Source organism: Alternaria infectoria, assembly GCF_024043175.1.
Source record: "Alternaria infectoria strain BMP 0036 chromosome Unknown scaffold_11, whole genome shotgun sequence".
In the NCBI taxonomy this organism is placed as follows: domain Eukaryota; kingdom Fungi; phylum Ascomycota; class Dothideomycetes; order Pleosporales; family Pleosporaceae; genus Alternaria; species Alternaria infectoria.
Genome location: NW_026250700.1, coordinates 790,838 through 810,658, shown reverse-complemented (window position 1 = coordinate 810,658; position 19,821 = coordinate 790,838). Strand labels below are relative to the sequence as shown.

General features: G+C 54.9%; 5 protein-coding genes across 5 annotated transcripts; 2 read left to right on the top strand and 3 right to left on the bottom strand.

The window, feature by feature from the left end:
* Positions 1-343: 343 nt before the first annotated feature.
* On the top strand, positions 344-2,167 carry J4E92_007135 (uncharacterized protein; the record flags this gene model as incomplete). The annotated part of the gene is made up of 2 exons (XM_051498498.1): positions 344-601; positions 683-2,167. The coding sequence occupies 2 exons, from the start codon at positions 344-346 to the stop codon at positions 2,165-2,167; spliced, it is 1,743 nt and encodes a 580-aa protein (XP_051351432.1).
* A 1,022-nt stretch (positions 2,168-3,189) lies between these two features.
* Positions 3,190-5,658, bottom strand: J4E92_007134 (uncharacterized protein; the record flags this gene model as incomplete). Its single annotated transcript, XM_051498497.1, has 3 exons — positions 3,190-4,837; positions 4,888-5,425; positions 5,481-5,658. The coding sequence occupies 3 exons, from the start codon at positions 5,656-5,658 to the stop codon at positions 3,190-3,192; spliced, it is 2,364 nt and encodes a 787-aa protein (XP_051351431.1).
* Positions 5,659-6,657: 999 nt separating this feature from the next.
* Positions 6,658-11,739, bottom strand: J4E92_007133 (uncharacterized protein; the record flags this gene model as incomplete). Its single annotated transcript, XM_051498496.1, has 8 exons — positions 6,658-6,796; positions 6,845-10,277; positions 10,326-10,599; positions 10,655-10,695; positions 10,746-11,072; positions 11,125-11,203; positions 11,251-11,277; positions 11,326-11,739. The coding sequence occupies 8 exons, from the start codon at positions 11,737-11,739 to the stop codon at positions 6,658-6,660; spliced, it is 4,734 nt and encodes a 1,577-aa protein (XP_051351430.1).
* Positions 11,740-12,583: 844 nt separating this feature from the next.
* On the top strand, positions 12,584-14,616 carry RLI1 (Fe-S cluster-binding ribosome biosynthesis protein; the record flags this gene model as incomplete). The annotated part of the gene is made up of 4 exons (XM_051498495.1): positions 12,584-12,603; positions 12,659-12,683; positions 12,810-13,212; positions 13,262-14,616. The coding sequence occupies 4 exons, from the start codon at positions 12,584-12,586 to the stop codon at positions 14,614-14,616; spliced, it is 1,803 nt and encodes a 600-aa protein (XP_051351429.1).
* A 1,222-nt stretch (positions 14,617-15,838) lies between these two features.
* J4E92_007131 (uncharacterized protein) lies at positions 15,839-19,312 on the bottom strand (the record flags this gene model as incomplete). The annotated part of the gene is made up of 1 exon (XM_051498494.1): positions 15,839-19,312. One exon carries the CDS (start codon positions 19,310-19,312, stop codon positions 15,839-15,841), a length of 3,474 nt encoding a protein of 1,157 aa, XP_051351428.1.
* Between the last annotated feature and the right edge of the window lie 509 nt (positions 19,313-19,821).

Sequence of the window (19,821 nt, the reverse complement as noted above, 5' to 3'; positions counted from 1 at the left end):
CTCATTGGGCTTGGGTGCATACTACATTCGTATCCATGCGGCCTCGTCACACTAGTCGACCGTCTAGGCCCGCCTCGCCCGACTCTGGGTTGTACTTTCAGCTCTGTCCGTTCGTTGTGGCTGAAAGAAGATGTTTTGGGCGAAGATAAAAGGTTCCCTTCTGTATTGACTTGCTCATTTTCAACTCACACGAGAAGACTTTTTTGGAGCATTCCGTGAGCTACCTCCGAAGCTAGTTGTTTCCTTGAGATCGCTTTTGGTTCTGGTCGCAGCGCCGTCAACATCTTTGTTACAATCACACTGCCCATAGCCCTCCCAAATTCGCTCTTCGTGCCTTTCAACAATGGAAGCCTTGCTGTTGGTCTTAGTCGAATCGGCGGGTTCCGAGCTGGCCTCGCAGATTGCCGAGCGTCTGGCCGACGGCTTGAATCTCGATTTTCTGAAGTCCAAAGAAGACAAGTTGGAGCAAGAGCTGAAGGTGCTGCAGAACAAAATCGACGAGTTGGGCAGATTGGTCGTTGACACGATCAAGAAGCAAAGGATTACGGACGCTGCGAATCGAGTGAGGAATTGCTTCACCAGGTTGGAGAAAGCGGCAAAAGTACGTTGTTTTCTGTCCACCGTCCATCTTCCCTCTGCCGACCGAGTTTGATACAGAAAAGAAAACTGAGATAGGCTACAGGTGCAAGATGCTAAGCGATTCGCCGATGGGGTAAAACTAATTGATAGTCAAGACGGCGTCCAAGACCGGCTGGATGACATGAATGCCATGCTCATGAATGACGAGGGCAAGGGGTCACAGGGCCTCCTGGCGCCACTCGCCCAAGAACAATGGGATAAGCTGCAAGACGGAAACGATCTGAAATATGGCATCCAGGAACTTGAACGAGAGCAAGAGGCGACTCTTAAGTATACCATCATGATCGAGCGTCTGGGTCTCGCCTTGGTCTTGCTGTATCACAGGACGCGAGAGGATATAGATAAAGCGACGAGGGCGAAGACCATGGCAGAAACAGTTAAGAATAGCGACGAGCGCGTCAAGGCGTGGCGGGACTTGTGGGACGATCGAAAGCGAACTTGCCCTGCGTATGACACGCTCTGGAGCGAAATCAAGAGGCAGACGGCGTCCGAACCAGTATACAAGGCCCCATTCATCAGGACCATCCAGGCGGCGCTCGATGATCCGAAAGTGCCATGTCAGGCAGGCCATGTGCTAAATGCAGAGATGTTGCAGAGAAATTGGCGGGACGACTGGAGAGAGCCGACCTACGCCATCCACCAGCATGAGTGGGACTTGTCTTTCAAGCCCGACACAGGCCGGTGGACGATCCACAGTACACACAGGTTAGTGCCATATTCCACCATCGCTCGCCCCCCACGTCTAGAAGCTGACCGCGTGCCAAACCCGATGTGCAGCTACTTGGATGCCAAGTTAATTCCGCTGCCCAATCCGCCCAAGAACCAGCACCACATCCGCGTGCGCTGTGCGAACAACAACGAATGGTGGACTATCATCCTTGTCATTCTCCCCCTCACACTGCCCCCCTCTGTGCAGCTCTCGAATCTCACCTCGTGGAATAGCGGCTCCGCTCGTACGTTCCTCGCTCGAGTCGAGAACCACTCGTCGTACACTTTGATACCACGAAGGCGACGTGTGTCGTCCAGGGGTGATTTATATGGCGTGATTTCCTCGTTCGAGTGCCCCGTGCTGCCCGGAGGCACATGCTACTTGGCTGGACATACTGGCAGGGCCTTGACGGGGGGTACCGGGCTCTTCGAGTATGCTATCTGGTCTAGCCCTCCCGCTATCACAGACTCCTCGCAGGAGAGCGAGAAGAAGTTTCACGACCTCAAGTGCTTCGAACCATCGCGCGATTATTACGACGAGCAAGTGGGATACCAACCGCAGGTCGGGGCGTCGTACTTGGGAACCCTAATATTGATGGTCAGTGTGAGTTATGGAGGCAACCCCAAGGGAGCAATGTATGCGAGTGATTACTGGGCCAGCGAGATCGTGTCGCTGAAAGATGAGGAGTGTGTCACGGGCGATTACAAGTATACGGGAGCAAATAAGAGGGAGATGAAAGTGGTGAATGTGGAATGGGATATTCAACAGGGAGATCACGTCGGGCAGCCCGGGACTTGGTTCAAGGTGTGCAACAAGTGAAGTTGCGCTCTGTTTTCGTACCTACGTATTCCAAACGTCCAAACACGCTAGTTCACCACTTTACATAATCAACATCACCATGAACAAGCAGTAAAACAAGAACCACAATATCAACAGTGTAAACTGGACATGCATCAAATCCTCAAAACTACACGCACAGCCAAGTACAAAGATTCCATGATCCAGCCAACAACGTGTGAAACAGCCCTGCGCAGTCGTATATACCTCCGCGCCAGCCAGCGCGTCCGCGTGAAAGCAAAAGCGTAACAGTCCACCGCTCTCCACACCCGCCCAAACCTGCCCAACGCGGTAACTCGGTGCCGGAACCCCACTAGCGCAGTCAGTCAGTCTGCCAGCGACGAACATCGATACCACAGTATTGAAGATGTGACTGCATGCAATAACCCCGAGAAAAATGTTAGGCGCTATAATTCGGAAGAGAAGATTTACCGTTGAATCTAGTAGAAAATGGTGCAGTCCACGGGTTGTGGACTGGAAGTTGTAGTGTAGGAGAGTCGGGCTAAGGTTTCCGGTGGAAAGAGTAACAGTCCGCCGTCATCAACGGTTTCGCGAGGTTACTCGATACGGTATATTGGAACTTTATAGCCTAACACCGCCCGCACTGAAGCAACGCATCTATTGATCTGGAGTATGCCAAATCTTTACATTGTCAACGACCAAGTGAGATGCTACGGCGCAGCTACTACATCTACGGCGCAAGAGCGACTGTTCATCGACTTCACGCTCAGTGGATCAGAGATAAGACTCACATTGGGGGTTTGTATCCGATTCCTACATTTCTTTCTTCTCCATAGCTATATGCTTCCTGAGTAATATACTAAGCCAGCCCTATGCAATGCAATGCGACGCCACTCCCATGCCCATCCATATACACAGAACGAATCTCCCCATGCCCACATCCCCGACAACGAAAGAGATTGGCGACCAAAAAACGCCAAAGGGTATCAACTCAACAAGCACACTCGACTCCACTCCGCTCCCCATACAACACACCGTACCATCTACAACTCCATATTCTCCTGCCCCTCTTCCAATACATCATCGACGTCCGCAGCCCCAAACACCAATTTAAGCTCCTTCGGATCCATAGTACCCACAAACGCGCGCTTAACAAAAGTGTACCATTCCTTGGACGCCTTGTGTTTCTTGTGGTGTTTTCCCTTCTTTCCCTTTTTATGCTTGTGTTTCTTGTGTTTTACGATGACGAAGTCGTTTTCATCCACTTCATCAGTTTCTTCTTCCTCCTCCACCATGTCCTCTCCTTCTCCTTCAACGTCGTCTTCTACTTCCGACTCTTCCTCAACATCCTCCTCTTCAAACTCAAACTCAGTATCCTTACTCTTCCCCTTACTCGCCCCAATCTTCCTTGCATACTCCACCCACCTCCTCACGGTAAGATCCTTGAACCCGTGGTCTTTCTTCGTATCATACTCCACCTCAAACACAAACTCATTCGGATGCGGTTCGGGTCTCGGCTGCTTACCCTGGTGTTTCTTGTGCTTTCCCTCATTCCACTTCTTGTTCTCGATCCTACCATCGGGACTGACACCGAATCCGAATATCGCGCTAACAGCATCGTTGTTGATGGAGAGACGGTCGTTGATAGGTGTGTGGGCTGCGTCGGGCGAGGGCTCGAGGAAGTCGTTGTTGATGTGTGTGAGGTTGGCGAAATACTGGATGTGACGTGTCCATGTCAGGGTCTGCGGGGAATAGGCTGGGCCCGGTGGAGAGGATTTAGAAGGGCCGTCTGGGACTTTGAACTTGTATTTTCGGGGCTTCTTTTTGTTCTTCTTGCCCTTGTGCTTCTTTCGCGTGGTTTCTACGTCTTCGTCGCCGGTATAGTCGTAATCGTCATACTCGTCGTAATCCGTGGGGGTAATCGGGAGTTGCTCGGCTGGCGTCTCGATCGTGGGCGGGCTGATTGGGCTAGACGCTACACTGAGATGTTCCAAGCCAGTGATGTTGTACTCGATGATGCGGAGGGTGGGGAAGTAGTTCGGTACTACGCTGGGTGAGACATGTGTTACCGCGTAACGTTCAGCATATCTTCCTCCAATCTTCTCGAGATACTTCTTCCTCTCTTCCTTCCGGTCTTTTGGCGACTTCCCGACCATGGTCATGAGCCACTCCCACATCGACTCCTCCTCTTCTTCCTCGTCATCGACATTCTTCGAGCGCGACTTCTTGTTCGATTTCGGCGGGGGCGCAGGTATTTGAGCCCAAGCCTCCCGCAGATTAAGCAGATAATCCGACGCAGATGCCACCGTCACCTCACCATCTTCCAGGAGCTGAACCCCATCAGCCAGAGCAGATCTGCCATCCAAAGCTCCCATCTTGCCATTCTCCGTGTCCTTTTCGATGTGCTCGAAATCCTGCAGCATGAAGTGATCGATGTTCATGTGCCCAAAGAGACTTCCCACAATGACGTCTCGGAACTGTCGTCCAAAGAGCGTGTACTTCTGCCAACAGGTCTCGTCCCAACTCTCCTTGCTGTCGACGCGAGCAGGCGGTACGTGTCCGATGAGGATGGCCTTCATGCCGCGATCGCGCAGGATATCAAGCTGAATTCGCAGCCATTCCATGTGTTCGTAGCCGGGTTCGCGTTTCTTCGCGCAGCCATCGACGGCGGAGTTGGAAGTGAAGAAATACCTGCGCGTGTTAGTCACGGTCCTAACAACCCAAACTTCTATGCCACTCACATGGTGTTCAGGCTGATGACGGACAGCTTCCCAGGAATCACCTCAACCGAAAACCAGCCTCCTTGCGCAAACTGATGTCGCTGCGCCTCAGGTATGAAACCGCGCCATATGTCCAGAAACTCTGTCGTCCACCTATTTGGCCCGCTTGTGAAGATGTTGTGTGGCAAGATGTCGTTGTTCCCGAAAGTCGGCACTATGGGTATCGCGAAGCTGTTAGGCCCATGCCCGTGGCCGCTCTGTCCAAAGACCTCTGCAAACTTGGAGACCATATACTCGTTCTGCTGCACGACCTGCTTCTGCGTCCGTGGGATTTCATCATCGTTGTCGTGTCGCGCCGAGTCGCCGGTCCAGATAACAAAGTCTACATCGTCCTTGATGTTGTCTTCAATCCACTTGAACGTCTGGTTGACGAGCGCAAAGGGGGAGTCGCATCCAGTGGTTTCTGCGCCATAGAGGCCAGCGGGTCCGCGTTTGCGATGGCACGCAGCGTCGGCTTCTGTGCTCGAATATGTCTTGTAGAAAGGGTCTGGGTGAAAGTCTGCGGCATGACGTTAGTCGCGATAGCAGCCCCAGGGATCAAATGGCCGACGTACCCGTAATATGTAGGAACCTGCCTGTAAGCTTTCGTCGCCCATCCGCGTCTATGGATCGGGAACCCGCAGCGCGGCTGTTTGCTGCATCGCCAGCCGCGTTAGGCGGGGCCGCGGTCGCGTGTGCCCAAAAGAGCAGCCCGCATAGAGCTGCGTCCCGTACGCGCAGCATGTGTATCATGATGGAGTGTTGGGGCGAGGCATCTGCTCAGGCTTCGTGGAAGGCGCGCGACTGTATATTCGCACAGGACTCTACCATGCAAAAGCGCCGAAGACACCCTGATGGCGCCCGCCGGGGAAGCAAGGCGCAACAGGGAGCCACCGCTGCGAGCACGATCCTTCAGCGACCCTTGTCATTGGAGCGTCATCGCCCTCGCACTAGACACTAGACACTCTCCCACACAAACCCCAGCCAGCAACACACATGCCCTTCCCCACAGCCACAGCTGTCTCACTAGCAAACGTACGCTGCTGATCGCGTGACCTCAGCATACCGACAATCCTCGCGCTTCATCAAATGCCTCTGCGAATTCTCAATCTGCCGCTGGAAGCTCCCCGAATATCCCTCACCGCTTGGCTTCCAAGCCACGTGTGGGCCGTTGGAATACTCTAGACAGCCCAGTAACCAGCTTGTAGGGTTGTAGACCGTGAAGATTGGGCAGCAGATGACTCGCGTGATCACATCTCATCCTTCAAGAAGCCAAGGCTGCATTCAATAATAATACCTCACCATCATCATGCAGCGAAGCGAAGGCGTGATGTGTGTAGTCCATTGTCATCTTGCACAACCGCAAATGCTGAATCTACATGCTACTAATGATACTCTCTCCCTAGAGACCTTCCATTCTTGTAATGTAAAAGCGCACTATCCCAAGTGCCGCCATGCTCTTCAACAACCTGTACGCTAGTTTTTATTTGCGCCGCCCTGCGAAAATCATGAACACCGGGGCGCACCCTGATACTGGGCTGTCCATGCAAATACAATAGAAAGACGAAGAATCAAACAGTGCCCGTAACTAGTCATAACTTGAGTAGCCAACCGAGCCGAACACCTACGCTATGCTGCAAATATACTCGACGGCGTGCCACCGTAAAAAATCGAAAACGCCATAGGCCCGTGGTAGATAATGTGAAATGATGCGTCAGCATCATATGTGTGTGTGTGTACGTAGAGAAGTGCTCAGGCGCCGTTGTTCTGGCCGTTCGTCGGAGCCGCGGCCGCAGCTGGCTTTTCAGAGGTGACCATCTTAGTGTACATGCCCTTGACCGATGCGACAGTCACACCGGGCCGAGGCCAGTGGTGGTTGATCGTGAAAGTCCTATCATCGATTAGTATAAGTGTGTGAGAAGCTGATGAACATGCTTACCATAGACGATCCTCGAGCTCCTCATTCTGTTTGGTGTTTTGGCGGATGAAGTTGCCGACAGCCATCAGCTCTTGTTTAAGGATCTTGAGCATCCCTTCCTTCTGCGGGTAGTTCTTCGGCGTCGCCTTTTTAAGGCGGCTGAGATTGTCGCGAACAGGTCGGAGCTTACGCTCAAGGAACTCGTCAGCCTTCTTCTCCTTGGGCTTGGGTGTTTCCACGCTGCGGTCAGGCACTTGGCTCTGGCTATGAGAGCGCGGGCGGTCTTCAGAAAGGCGAGGCCGATCATCCTTAATACGCGGCCTATCAACGTCGCCACTGATCTTTCGGCGGTTCTCTGGCGTGCCGTTCCGATCAGACGTGTGGGCACGACGATCAACGCTGTCGCGATCATTGCGATGGTCCTTGCGGGAGTCCGAGGGCCTGTACTGGTCGCTGTTTCTAGGGCGGTCATCACGTTTCCTATCGTGATGGCGGCCTTCAGTCCGGCTATCGGGACGTCGGATTTCGCTGCTGCTGTTCGCCCGGTGCGCAGGACGCTCTGAATCCCGTCCTTGCATCTTGCGTGCTAAGCCAGCTGGAGCGGGGCTAGCTGAGACGCCCTTGTCTGTCCGGCGCGCAATGTTGAGCTGATGCTTCTTGTTGTTGCGGTGGTGATTCTCCATCATGCGCTTGACATTGGGATCCGTTGTGCTCTTGTCTTTGAGTACGGTGAGAAGATAGTTCGCGCGACGAACCAGATGCACGGCGCCAGGAGACTTGGCGTTCTTCTCTTCACCCTTCGTGCGCTCTTCCTTCTTATCAACACGATGCTCTTCGAGATAGAACTTGTCAGTGAGACCAAGCTCTGGGTCGTCACGGATGGGAATCCATGCACCGTAGCCGTGGCGTTGGATACCGATGCAAAGCATACCGTCTTCGCGTGCGCCCCAGGGACAAGAGTAGCTCGCAGGCTTGATGGCGTCCGGTACACGGAAGTTGCGCCACTCGGGAGTTGCCTCAACAGCTTCCTTCAGGACGCGCATCTCGATGGGCCGCTCAAGGATAGTCTCTGCATTGACCTTCTTGACCTTGCCAAAGTCGAAAAGAACGGCCTTCTTGTCCTTCTTCGTGATGGGACGCTTAGTCTCAGCCTCCAGGTTCTTGAGCCTAGTCTGCTCATCCTTGACGAGTTGTGTGCTCATGGAGATAATCTCATCAAGAGTGGCCTTGACGACCTCCATGTCGCGACCAACAAGCCTAGCTGCGCGGAGCATCTCTTCGCCACGCTCCTCGAGTGAACCATATCGGCAGTACGCGCCAATGAGGTTACGAGCCTCCTTTGTGTTGAGGGGCCGCTTGGGGTCGCGCTTGACGTTGTCGTCTGGCTCAGATTGCTCGTCGTCGTCGGCTTCGACGTTGGTAGCCTCAAGAGCCCGCTTCTTTGCTGCTCGCTGCTCGCGTGCGCTTGCTGAGGCTGCCTTGCGCTTCCGTGGTGCGCTCTCCTCAAGAAGCTTCTGAGTCTCTTCTTCATCCTTCCGCTGCTGGATATCAGCCTTGACTGCCTCCAGCTCTTCTTTCGGAATGATGTCATCCCACTCGAGATCGATCTTGACATCGGTGTACTCAAAGTTCTTGAGGAACTCTTCGCCACCATCAGATGTGAGACCGGCAGCCTGCTCAGTCTTGTGCTCCTCAGCGTTCTCCAGGACTGAGTCAATGTCGAGCTCTTCCAGCTTCTTCTGGTTGCCAGACTGTTCGAACATCTTCTGTCCGCGGCGCTTGAGGATGTTGTTAATGTCGTCGGCGGAGTTGGGCTCTGCTGCTGCACGACTCATCTTGTCGTTGAGCTCCTTCTGTTGGCGATCGGTGACACCACGCTGGATTGTGATGAACTCCAACATGCGCTTGTTGCGAGCGCGCTCCAGAATCTCCTCTTCGATAGTGTCTTTGGAGACAAGACGATATACGCTCACAGGCTTCTGCTGACCAATACGATGGGCTCGAGCCATGGCCTGCAAATCCGCCTGAGGGTTCCAATCGGAGTCGAAGATAACGACAGTATCAGCAGTCATCAAGTTGATACCGAGACCACCAGCCCTAGTCGATAGAAGGAAGCAGTAGTCCTCGCTGCCGGGAGAGTTGAAGTGATCAATGGCGATCTTCCTCTCTGCTGCTGGGACAGTTCCATCTAGACGCTGGAATGGGTAGTTGCGGAGCTTCAGGTAGTCGGTCAAGATGTCCAGCATGTGGACCATCTGACTGAAGATGAGCACGCGGTGACCGTCGGCCTTGAGCTTTCCGAGGAGTCGGTCCAGCAGCATCATCTTACCACTGGAGGTGATGAGGGCCTTCAGGGTCTCATCCTTGGTCGCGCCGGGCTTGACGAGCTTGTTCTCCGCGTTGGGGAAGAGCAAAGCATGGTTGCTAGCCTTCTTGAGCTCCATGACGATGTTCAGTAGAGACTGCTTGTGGCCGACTCCACCCTCATTGAGCGCCTCGTAGTTGCGAGTGAGGATGTTCTTGTAGTATTCAAGCTGGATGTCGGACAATTCGACACGGAGAATCTTCTCAGACTTGGGAGGTAGGTCGTTCTCTACCTTCTCCTTGGTGCGGCGAATCATGTATGGCTGAATCGCTGAGCTGAGCTCGGCAAGCTTGTGGCTGGCGTCTTCCGAAGCAAGGTCGACGTTCTCATCAACCTGGATCTTTCCTGGCATGAGGAAGTCCATTAGGGCAGCCAGCTCTCCAAGGGTGTTTTGAATGGGGGTACCAGTGATGAGAAGTCGACATGGTGCCTTGAACTGTCGGAGTCGGTCGTACAACTGCGACTCGCGGTTCTTCAGTCGGTGCGCCTCGTCGACAGCAAGGAACTGCCAGTTGATGCTCTGGAGGAACTGCCAGTCGGCAAGGACGTACTCGTATGTGGTGAGGAGCACGTTGAACTTGATCTTCTTGGTGTTGCCGTCGACCAACAGCTCCTTCTCTCGGATGATGCTACGGGCTTCTTCCCTGCCAGTGTAGATGACATAGTTGACATCCGGTGTCCAGTTGTTGAAGGTGTCTGCCCAGGCTGGCATGGTCGACAAAGGCACGACACAGATCATGGGGCCGTCTTGCCTCCGATCGTGTCTGAGCCAGTTGATGAAGGACACCGTCTGCACTGTCTTACCCAGACCCATCTCATCGGCGAGGATGACATTTGTGCCGCGACACCAGTTGTGCGCAAGGAAGTTGACACCCTGAAGTTGGAAGGACCTCAGCTGACCAAACTTGATGTAGTCAGGCTGGGTGTCCAACTTGATGAACTTCCTGCGAGTGTTCGGGTTCGCCTCGCGGGCATCGGAGGAGGGCCGGTTAGATGAGCGGTCGAGGAATCGGTCAATCTCGGATTGCGATAACCGGCTGACGAGCGACGCGGGTTCCCAGGTACAGAACTCGTAAGTCAGTCCCTTCCCTGTAGAGCGTTAGGTAATCCACATAGGGGTGGTGTGAGTCGGCTTACACTTAACAAAGTACTCTGTCTCGTCTTCGCCGTCTCGCGAGTCAATCACACGCTCCACGACGTGGAAGTCGAGCTGGCTCTCGCGCTCGGCTTCGCGTGCAACCATGTGCTGCTCGTACTCTTCCGGGTCGGCGTTCTTGCGGCTGTAGACGTACATGTCGTTCTGGACAGGACCCTTGTAGTAGTTGTCCAGCTTGCGGTAGCCCTTGTACGAAGCTGCCGTCTTGTAGTCTTCCCATGTGGAGTGGTAGTGAGCCTTGTCTTGCCATTTGACCTAGAAAACAAGTTAGTACTGCGTATTTGTGACCAGGGCTGTGAGCAGTGCTTACCAAGTACTCGAAATCCCGCTTGTCGAACGAAGGATCCATTTCTATTGTTTGTTAACACATGCTAGCACATGACCTCATGGGCCATTCTTACCTAGTCCATCCTTCGGCCGGTGGTCGAGGATCTTGTCGATGACGGGGCCAGCGTCTTCAGGCGCGGTCGCCCAGTAGTTGGGTGTCATTTCATCGTCCTCTTCCACGAACTCGTCCTCGTCTTCTTCCTCATTGTAGTTGGCGACTTGGACAGTGCGACGTGCAGAGAATCGGACCTCGGCCTGTGATGGGGGCTCGCGGCCTGCGGCAACGGCGTGCTGACGTTGGCGTTGCTTCTTGGTAGGGATATTGCGACGGGCGCCAACGTAGCCATCCGACTCGGAGTCGGAGCCAGCTGAGCGATAGACTGGTGTGGCTTGGTTTGAGGCTGGGCAGACGGGTTAGTACGACTTCAGATGGGCAGGTGAGAGTTGACAAACTCTTCCGCGAGGCTGTCCTCTGTCGCTTGCGGGGCTGATCAGAGCTGTAGTCTTCATCATCTTCATCATCGCTATCGACCTGCAGACTGTTAGTGATGCTTCTTCCATCAACTGGGGGTCACTTACGACGCGACGACTAGGGCGGGCACGACCCTGGACTGCAGTTAGCTCATGTACATGCAGACTGGAGATGCCACGTACGCTGCGACGCAGACCATATAGCTCCGGGTTCTGTTCGATGTAGTCTTCCTTCTCATCGCTAGCCTTCCGCTTCGGCGGCCGCCTTGACTCTTCTGATGAACTGCGGGCGCGGTCGCTCTCTGCCTGTTCGGACGGCGGTGACTCAGAGTCGTAGTCGCCGTCCGGCTCGCCCTCTGCATCGACATCCTCAGACGAGTCTGAAGCAGCAGCTACCTCGTCGTCTTCGTCGTACTCCTCGCCCGGCGCGTCGACATCGGAGGCTGGGTCGACTGCGGCGGCCTCTTGCGTGTCGGACTGGTCGTTGTCGCTGTGCTGGGAGGAGCTATCGGCGGTCGTCATATGGGCTGCGAGAGGCGACAAATGGCCGTTTGTGTATGGTAACGAGGCGACATGGCCTGGTGAAGAGGGCATCATGATGGACGCGGCTGTGTGGATGGTCAGTACGATATTTCGCCCTTCTGTGGGCTCCGGCGGCTCGGAGCGGGTGCGTTGGATAGAGCGCAACTACGCGATCCAGAATAGCCAGAACGCGACCCGGAACCAGGGCAGTGACTTGCACAATGGAAGTCTGATGGAATGCGGTCTTGGGGGTCGAGCGCCTGATGGGAGAAAGGCGGTGGAGTCGCGCGAGCCGGAGGGTGGGCGGGGAGAGTGTGCACGGTGGTGGAGGACTGATATAGGCGCTCTTTGGGCCGCGGAAGAGCGTGTTCTACGTGAAAGGCGAGTTGCTGGATGCGTGGGCGTGATCTGGCGATGGGATTGATGGACGCGGACAAGGCCGCCGACCGGCGATATAGGCAGAACCGCGGGTGAAGCAGACGCGACGGGAGACTCAAGAGGGAATATACATACAGTCCATGGTCAAGATACCCTCGGTGTGAGAGTCGGGTGGGGGTTGGGGGTAGGGTGAGGTGTGGGTAGATTGTGGAAGCGGAGGTTCATTGCTAGCCCTGGAGAGAGGCGCGCGCTCGGGCCTTCAACCTTGCGCCTTTGTATGCCCCAATCACAAGCCGGCAAAATCGCTGACCCAGCGTGCTCGCCAACAACGTCAGTCAACTCTTTCATTGTTCTCTCCTACCCGTGCAGTTGTTGGCGACCTTCCCTTCACTCTTCGCCCCCAGCATCCGCGCGCGCTTCTCTCCAGCAGTGACTGTCGCCGAGTCCATCCACGCACTGCTTAGCCGTCAGCCTCATCTCAGTTTGCGACTCCAGGGCCACCCACAACCGCAACCGCCGCAACAACAAAGCCGCCGCCAACATGTCTGACAAGCTCACCCGGTACGTCACATGGCGTGAAAGACCTCACCCACGTGTATTTGCTAACACCGTCCAGTATCGCTATTGTCAACTCAGACAAGGTACCCCACTACCCCTCCACACTCAAAAATTGATCACCGACTAACATGAGGATGTTCGCTTGACAGTGCAAGCCCAAGGCAAGTGCCACCCCTCGGTCGCGCCTTCTCTGTGCTAACACGTCCCAGAAATGCCGCCAAGAATGCAAAAAGTCGTGTCCCGTCGTCCGCACGGGCAAGCTGTGCATCGAAGTCGACAACTCGTCCAAAATCGCCTTCATCTCTGAGCGCCTCTGCATTGGATGCGGTATCTGCCCCAAGAAATGCCCCTTCGACGCCATCAACATCATCAACTTGCCCACCAACCTCGAGACCCAGGTCACCCACCGATACTCGGCGAACAGCTTCAAGCTGCACAGGCTGCCTATGCCCCGTCCGGGCCAGGTCTTGGGTCTCGTGGGAACAAACGGTATTGGCAAGAGCACAGCGCTGAAGATCCTCAGTGGCAAGCTCAAGCCCAACCTCGGTCGCTACGACAACCCGCCAGACTGGGAGGAGATCCTGAAGTACTTCCGTGGTTCTGAACTCCAGAGTAAGACACTGGTTTCTGGACAAAGAAACTACTGGCTAACAACGCGCAGACTACTTCACGAAGGTGCTGGAAGACAACCTCAAGGCCGTTGTCAAGCCCCAATATGTCGATCAACTTCCCAAGGCCATCAAGTCTACTGAGCGTAGCGTCGGCAAGCTCATCGGGGCCCGCAGCCAGATGGAGAACCTCGACGAGATGATTGACGAGTTGGAGCTGCGCCACATCTTCGAGCGCGACATTGGACAACTCTCTGGTGGAGAACTGCAGCGTTTCGCTATTGCGCTCGTCTGTGTCCAACAGGCCGATGTGTACATGTTTGACGAGCCGTCATCCTTCTTGGATGTCAAGCAGCGTCTCGCCGCAGCCCGCAAGATTCGCAGTCTGCTCCGCCCCGACGACTATGTCATTGTCGTCGAGCACGATTTGTCCGTCCTCGACTACCTCTCCGACTTCATCTGTGTTCTCTACGGAAAGCCCGCTGTCTACGGTGTCGTCACACTACCAGCTTCCGTCCGTGAAGGTATCAACATCTTCCTGGATGGTAACATTCCCACCGAGAACTTGCGTTTCCGTGAGGAATCACTGCAGTTCCGTATCGCGGAGGCTGGTGACGAATACATGGTTGACCACAACCGCGGCTACAGCTACCCAAACATGAAGAAGACCCTCGGAAGCTTTGAACTCAACATCGAGACTGGTAACTTTACTGACTCTGAGATCATCGTCATGATGGGCGAGAACGGTACTGGAAAGACCACTTTCTGTAAGATGCTTGCCGGCGCTCTGCAGCCCGACGGCGACACCAAGATCCCCAAGATGAGCATCAGCATGAAGCCCCAGACCATCACTCCCAGGTTCCAGGGTACCGTTCGCCAGCTCTTCTTCAAGAAGATCAAGACCGCTTTCCTCAGCCCTCAGTTCCAGACCGATGTCTACAAGCCGCTTAAGATGGATGACTTCATCGACCAGGAAGTGCAGAACCTCTCCGGTGGTGAATTGCAGCGTGTCGCTATCGTCTTGGCCCTTGGTATGCCAGCTGACATCTACCTTATTGATGAGCCTAGTGCCTACCTCGACTCCGAGCAGCGTATTGTCGCATCCCGTGTCATCAAGCGCTTTATTATGCACTCCAAGAAGACTGCTTTCGTCGTCGAGCACGATTTCATCATGGCCACCTACCTTGCCGACCGTGTCATTGTATTCGACGGTCAACCTGCTGTCAACGCTCGTGCCAACAAGCCCGAGTCTCTCCTCACCGGTTGCAACTCTTTCCTGAAGAACCTGGATGTCACCTTCCGCCGTGACCCCAACTCCTTCCGTCCCCGTATCAACAAGGACAAGTCCCAGCTTGACCAGGAACAGAAGCTGAGCGGAAACTACTTCTTCCTTGAGGATGATAGTTGAAGAGGTTTTCCACAAACAGAACACGCCTCCCTCCCAGCGCCGCCCACAAGGGCACGTCAAGACCGGGGTGACTAAGAAGGGCAATAAGAAGCGCGGCCTAAGAGGACGCACTGTGAGCCTGCTGGATGACGATGAAGGTGCGGATGAGGAAGATGAGGAAGATGGCTGTCCCCTCATCGGCGGTCGACCTCCTGCGCCGGCTATTTGTATCAATGGAGTATGCAACGTCGTCAAGACTAGCCAGTCCGGGTCAAGTTAGGTGGCCGCCGAACGTCTCGAGGCATAGTGCAGCATGTGTGTGGCTGACGACTGAAAGTCAGAAGCCACAAGCAGAAAAGTAATTAGTTAGTAGCTACTCGAATGTGGTGGAGGATACATGACAACAGATATCCACACTTGTTTCCCCAATGTACTCGTGGTATCCCAAACCGACTGCATAACGTTTCAGTCTCACAGTAATGTGATAATTTCCGTGACAACACTGAACGTGCGATCCTGCGTGGAAAGACGGGTGTATGTCGTTGCTACTTACAAGTCGTCAGCAAAAAGCAGCACGAACTAGAGTTACTGGATATTTTTACAAGTTCGCTGGTTGATGGAAACCATCAAAGGCACATTACAGGTAGAGCCATGTAGAGCGTGCTATGCATACTAAATAGAATGAAGCTCACTGAACACCTAATAGACTCAAATGCGACGAATCCGGTAGTAAAGTCGTAGTTAGAGGCCAAAACTATCGCGATAGGTTTATGTACGCTATGAGTTTGAGAGTTCTGAATGGCTCAGTAAAGTAGTTTGATGGTCTTTGACTGGCGAGGAGGACATGCTACGTCGGCGGGACATGGGTGAAATCGCCGACAAACTAGACAAGTGTCGACACGTCTTTCATCTGTCTATCACGGATCTCGAGGATGAAGAAAGAAATGAACACACACGGGAGGACGGAAGAAGGAGACACGGAACGTAAGAAGGGGGTATCCATTGTTTTTAAACTATCCAATCCAATCCACTCCAATCCAATTTTATAACGGGCATCCAGCAAGCAGCGGCGATGGGGTATATAGACAAAAAGGAACGATGATCCCATACCCACTCCCTTAAACCCCAAACTCCAACTCCAGCGATGCAAATATATACGTACGTCTGTAACAAAGGAAAAAAACGTCGTATCGCCTCTCTCCCACCCAAGCCATCCTCCCCATTTATTCATCCTCCCCTATCATCAGCCCCGCCACATAAACTCCTCATCCATAGGCATCGGCGTGCGATTCGTCAATTCCAAACTCTGATTCACATACTCGGCATCCTCCTCCTCCTCACTCCTTGCCGTCGCGCTACTCAACGGCGTAGCCATGGGACTAGTCCTTGAACTTAACTCCGCATCGAGACTAGCGGACAGACTCTTCGCGTCCCCCTCCTCCTCCGGCTGGGAAGGCAGTGCCGGCGCAGAGTCCTGCGAAAGCTTACTAGCCCTCTTCCGCGCGCGCTCTTGTCTCGCTTCCTCACGCTGGCGCATGAGTTCCTCTTCGTGCGCTACGGCTTTTGCGCGGCGGTCCTCGACGTCTTTGCGTTTGATGACTTTGCCCAGGGCGTCGGAGGCCTGGATTAAGCCGTCGATGCTGATGGCGTGGTTGGTCATTTGGTGGTTGATGTAGTGGTACACGCCAGCGGGGGTATCACACTGCAACAGCGCCTTCTCATTCAATTTCAACAGCGCTAAGGCAATTTGAAACAGGAACGTAGAGCCGTCGTGCATACACAGGACGACGTCCCAGACGCGGAACAGGGCTTCGGCGGAGAGGCAGTCGGTGAAGACGGAGAGGAACCATTGGAAGGTTAGCGCCTCGAGCTCGATTTCTAGTTCGTCGAGGTGGGCGGAGAGGCGGGGGAGGATTTCGCTGACGTAGGAGCGGAGGACGGATTGGTCGGCGCGCGAGGTGAGGAGGTGTTGGTCGTAGTAGTGTTGCGGGAGGATTTCTTCGATCATGGCGGTTAGGACCCAGAATGCGTCTTCGGGGGTGGGCATGATGAGTAGGAGGCAGGCGGTTATCAGGTTCATGCCTTGACAGTAGCCAACCTCGGGGTTGCGGCGTGAGTAGGCGAGGAGTACCTCTTGTAGCTTCTGTACGCCAGGTCCTGTGCGGAAGAAGATGTTGTCGGTAAGTGTGCGGGTAATGTCCATTTGGATCTGGGTTGCAATGGTGGGGTCGTCTTCGCCGTTGTTTACCAAGTCTTCGTAGTAGCCTGGCATGCGCAGATGCAGCGCGCCGCTTCCTTCAGCCCAGATCGCGGCTCTCATGTTGACTGGGATACCACCGAGAACAAGACGGCGGAACTCCTGCCACTTGGCACGTCCGATTTTGCCTTTGTTACCCAAGCCCGCAATGCCTACCAGCTCACCATCGGCAAGGAACTGCTCAGGCATTGCGTTGCTTTTGCCGTTCTCGCCTGTGCTGGCAACATCCCCTTCGCGCTTGTTTTGTGCACGCACTTTACGCAGGAAGTCGTTCCACTTGACAGTCCTCTCTCTTTGGAGATTGTCGTGCAGCTCACTCATCTGCTCCAGTAGGGATTGCACTGGGTCGATCTGTGGCGGGTACTGGCTGATTGGAGTAGATGGGCCCGGTGAAGTGGTTGTAGCGGAAAGTTCTGCATTACCTGAGACGATACGCGATGGTGATGGCTCCGGGTTGACACTCGCCGTTGGTGCAGACCCTCGCTTCATCAATGTGATTTGGTTGTTGCCGATTTTGAAGTTAGAGACTTCACCTTCTGCGGACTCTACGGTGGTGATGGGCGCCGCGGATGGAGTGTGAGAGAGGAGTTCAGTTGGATGCGTGGCTAGCTTCAGGTAATCAACCCACGTCTTGCTGGCTGGCTGGTTCTGGTGGTTATCAGAGTCGGAGCTGGACGGGCGTGTGGTGCCATCATTCTGATCCGCGGGAACAGAGCCTGCATGTTCGTGGTCCTCGTCGAGAGCCAGGTTGTTGAGTGCAGTCCTGCCATCGCCGAGTGACTCCACATTGCTGCTTCTTTTCTGCTTGATCAACTCAGCCGCTGCCTCACTCTGTCTCTTCTTGCGGCGCTGGTCGTAGATGAAACCAAATCTATCAGTCAAGTACTCGCTGCTGCCGATGAATCTATTGTGTTGCTGTACTAGCGTTGGTGGCCGTGAGTCCTCAGGCAGGATTCGGTCCATTTCCACAGGCCCAAGATTGCTCATTCCACGGACAGGCGGAGTCGGACCGAGACCATTTGACACGTTCTTGGGCTGTTCTAGCGCAGTGCTCTTGATTGTTCCATTGGGGCCCAAGGCGCGACCTCGTCTTTGGGTGCTGGCTAGCGATGACTTTGCGGATTGCGCCGTCTTGGTGGAGTCCATGGAAGGCGCACGGTCGACAACACTCGAAGCTGTGGATTTACGGCCTCGCACTGTACTGGCCTTGTTGGGGTTTGCAGCGTTGTTTCCTGCTACCATTTTCAACGCCCAGCTTGCTAGCGATGTCGACGAAGATCTACGCGCCGAATCTGTAGCATGGTCTGAGCTGTTGAGTCGGCGCAATGCAGGTACAGCACCGGCTGGAGGGACGAAGAGATCGCTCGCGAGGGCCTTCCGGGGTGGCTTTGCTCCACTAGATGCGCGCGACCGGGTATGCCCCAGAGTCTCGGCTTCTCTGTCCACCATGCTCGCCACGGAGGGAGCTCGGCTGCTCTTCTTGCTCGTCCCAGCCCAGATGTAGGTCTTCCAGTTCGGTTTGGATGTGTCGCGTGGCGCGTCCGACGCAACTGAGTTGATGGACATGACTTCTGCCTGAGGCGCCGATGTGCCCGTGTCCATGCCCAGAGCATCGGGGTGCTCAGCCAATTCGTCTTCCATAGCCCTGGCAAGTCTGTCCTCCATAGGGTCGTCGGGGTGCAATCCAGTGGCTGCGCTGTCGCCCCTCGTCCTCGTCTTGGTGAGGCCATTGCCTGGCTCCTTGCTCTTCTCCAGCTCGCGCAGCCGGTTCTCAATGTCCATGTTGGAGACCTCGCACTCCTGCAGCATCTTCCTCAGCATGCGCTCGCGCTCCTCGGCTCGTCTCCGCAGGGCCGTAATCTGCGCATCGCGCTGGGCCAGGTCGCCAGCGAGCTGCTTGACCAGCGCCACGGCGCCCGTCTGTCGCAGCGCATCCTGTATGCTGTCGTCGCTTGCAAAGTGGAGGTTTCCGGGTACCTTGGCCGACTCGGTGGGGGTATCGTCGAAGAGAGCCGTCCGGTCTTTGGCAGACGAGGCGGCTACCAGACTGCCGACTATCTGCTGTGTCGACTTGGTGACTTTCCTGACGGTAGACGCAGGCGTCGTGTTCTTGAGATCTGGCGGGGGAATCGCCTTGACCGTGTCGGGTGACGCAACAGTTCTGCTCTCAGCATTCTTAAGGCTGTCCTCGGGCGCTGGGGTGGAGCGGAACCAGCCGTTGACGCGCGACTGTGCCGGCGACGTCTCCGGGCTAGGCGACAGTGAGGGGAAGGACGTGAGGCTCTTGGTGTCGACTTCGGGCGAGGGCGCTCTGCTGCGGCTGCGGCTGAGCGACGTGTTGGAGCTGCGCTTCGAGGGCCGCATGCGCTGTATGCTGCGGTTCCGTGGGTTGGATATGGTCGAGCTCTGCGACGCCGTGCGGACCAAGTCAACCGCTCTGGGGGGATCGATTGCCGCCATGTTTGTCGAGCGAGACTATGAGCACGCCCATCCGTACAGCGTATAGTCGTGTGGGTGACTGCACGGGAAAGGGGACGTCGGAATCGGAATGCGTGTGCGTATACGTTATGCGAGGTGGATGTCCTGTTCGCGTGCATCGGTTGCTACTGTGCAATAAGTGGAGAGGCAGTGCGTCATACGATATGGCGAGGCCTAGATATGTCGCCCCACGCTTCTTTGTATGTGTGAGAAAGCAAAGACGGCCAAAAAACTTCCGCGGCGTCAGGGGCAGACAAAGCACTCGGCGGACTCTCTTAATTACGAAGGCGCAAGGGGCACCGCACAGCCAAGTCACGACACTTGGTGGTGTCGAACAATCATCTCCACGCGCTAGGGCTGTTTTGTGCACATGCATTGCAGCCCTACGAGCCACACGGCACCCGAAACAGACTTCCACGGCGATCTCCCTTAATCCAGACCCTGGCGTGCCTGGACTGCCACCCTGCTAAACACTAAGACTAACAGTCGAC